The 1,981-nt window shown below is 37.1% G+C and overlaps 1 protein-coding gene across 1 annotated transcript; it reads left to right on the plus strand.

The window, feature by feature from the left end:
* Positions 1-399: 399 nt before the first annotated feature.
* Positions 400-1,737, plus strand: LOC146375359 (uncharacterized). Its single transcript, XM_084949293.1, has 4 exons — positions 400-486; positions 956-1,149; positions 1,259-1,577; positions 1,684-1,737. The coding sequence occupies exons 1-4, from the start codon at positions 400-402 to the stop codon at positions 1,735-1,737; spliced, it is 654 nt and encodes a 217-aa protein (XP_084805419.1).
* Positions 1,738-1,981: the final 244 nt, after the last annotated feature.

Raw genomic sequence — 1,981 nt, forward strand, 5'->3', positions numbered from 1 at the left:
TACTGAGGGCTTCCTTAGAGGTAAATAATTTCTGTAGTCAGGTACCAGTTTATTAAGTACAGCTTGCTAATTCAGTTAGGTTCAAAAGTTTAGCTTTTTTTTTTTTCATCTGTAGAAAACAAAATCAGTGGAAAATTGATTTATTAGTCCAGATGGCTTTGACTCAATATAGGACACGTTCAATTTAATTCAACCAGTATTTTGTTTTTTCCCCTTTTGTTTTATTTCAGCACAATTTTCTCTAATATCTTTAGCTATAATTTCATATCAAAATAACAACAATGTTGATCTGCTCACTATTTTAACACCTCCTGTTGCACTCAGGCAGGTCCTTTGGCACAGAGAAGAGAGTGGGTAGAGCTTTTATAGCAGCTCCATCATACAGAAAGTTGGCTGGAGATGGATATCTTCCAAATAATGCTCCTGATAAGCGTCTGTTTCTGCCTTCCTTTAACTATGGCAGTGAGCTGTTGGGTGTTTTTTGTGGTACGTAAATGAGAGACTTTCATTACTTTCTATGTCTCACTCCTGCTGAACTAATTCACTTTTACAAACAGTCTAGTTTTATAAGATTTTTTCCACTTTTGTCACTTTAAATGTTCATTTTCTGAGTTAATAGTTCATAAAGTTTAGTTCTGAATTCATCCGTCCAGTTTTTTCTGTTTCTGAAGTGGAAGCTTATCCTTGTCACAGTGTGAGAGGTGGAGTGAAACCTGCACTGGTCACCAATCTGTCACACTTTTTTATTCCATCATTTTCATCATTTAGCAGCTTTTACACATTTTTGAGTTTCTTATTAGTCTAAATCACACTAAAAATATTTTCTGGACACTTAATACAGTTGTTATTAAAAAACTAGCTCTCTACATCATTTTCTGTAAACATTTAAATGTTTAGTTCTGAATGTCATGTTTATTACTATTAATGTGACTTGCTGCATTGATATTTTCTGCAGGTACGAAGGGAGCAGGTCCCCATCACCTACTACACAAACCTCTTAATCTCCAATCTAATCCAGTTCAGCATGATGATCATCATTTTGATCGTCAAAGAAAACCATGAACTAGCTCTCTATCATATTTCTCTTGGCATTTTGTGCTGTGCTGTGTTTGCTAATCTTGACTTCAAGATGTGCATTGCTACTGAAAGGTACCTGTCTGTCTTTCTCTGTCTGTATTGCATTCAATCATATTCTCAAGCGTCCCTCTAAAGATAAATGTCCTCCTGTATTGACCCGTATGTCTGTCTTGTGTTGCAGGTGTTTGGTCATCACCCGTCCACAGTGGAACTGCATCAGACAAACTAAAGGTTCTGTGCTGCTCTCTGTTCTGGTCTGGATCCTGTCTATTATCACTGTACCTCTTGCTGTATTCTTCTATGTGATTTTACTCCCTGTATTAATTTTTTTTGTCCTCGTACCTTCTTTCCTGTTCATCTTCACTTTGGTTTGGACCCTCAAAACTCTGCCTGCTGTCACCTCAGTGCCCACTGACGAAAAACAGAGAATTGTAGGAATCTTAGTTCTGTTGTTAGTTAATCATTGTCTGATGTTCCTTCCCCTGATCATCTTTTATATTGTACCAATTTCACTTTATTTTCTCATTCCTATCTTTCTAATCCTCGTAAATTTACTTCTGTTCAATCCTTTAATGGATGTGATTTTGGTTTTTCTCATGTGGAAAGACCCCATCGACAATCAGCTGTTGTCTCTGTGCTGCTACACTGCTGGAGAAGTAGCAGCAGATAAAAAGCTACAGCTACAATATTGCAGTGACTGTAACAGTACAGTGCTGTACACAGCACTGCAGCAGATGTAGCTGCACATAATCAGACAGGTGGTTGATTGTAGCATAGAGAGAGAGACAAAAGGGGACGATTCTGTGACAGATTTAGATAAATTAAGCACCATCAACCTTAATAAATGTAGTGAAGTGGACATCTGAGCTTTATCTTGAGAAATTTAGAAGCACTATTCTTATTA

This window comes from Perissodus microlepis, chromosome 13, assembly GCF_051167445.1.
Source record: "Perissodus microlepis isolate ML-2025 ecotype Zambia chromosome 13, ASM5116744v1, whole genome shotgun sequence".
NCBI lineage: Eukaryota > Metazoa > Chordata > Actinopteri > Cichliformes > Cichlidae > Perissodus > Perissodus microlepis.

Bases quoted from the DNA above. Each gene is read 5' to 3' on its own strand.
- LOC146375359 (XM_084949293.1), top strand. From the start codon at position 400: ATGGATATCTTCCAAATAATGCTCCTGATAAGCGTCTGTTTCTGCCTT. The intron at 1,150-1,258 runs GTACCTGTCTGT...CTTGTGTTGCAG, and splicing joins ATGTGCATTGCTACTGAAAG to GTGTTTGGTCATCACCCGTC. The intron at 1,578-1,683 runs GTACCAATTTCA...TCATGTGGAAAG, and splicing joins CCCTGATCATCTTTTATATT to ACCCCATCGACAATCAGCTG.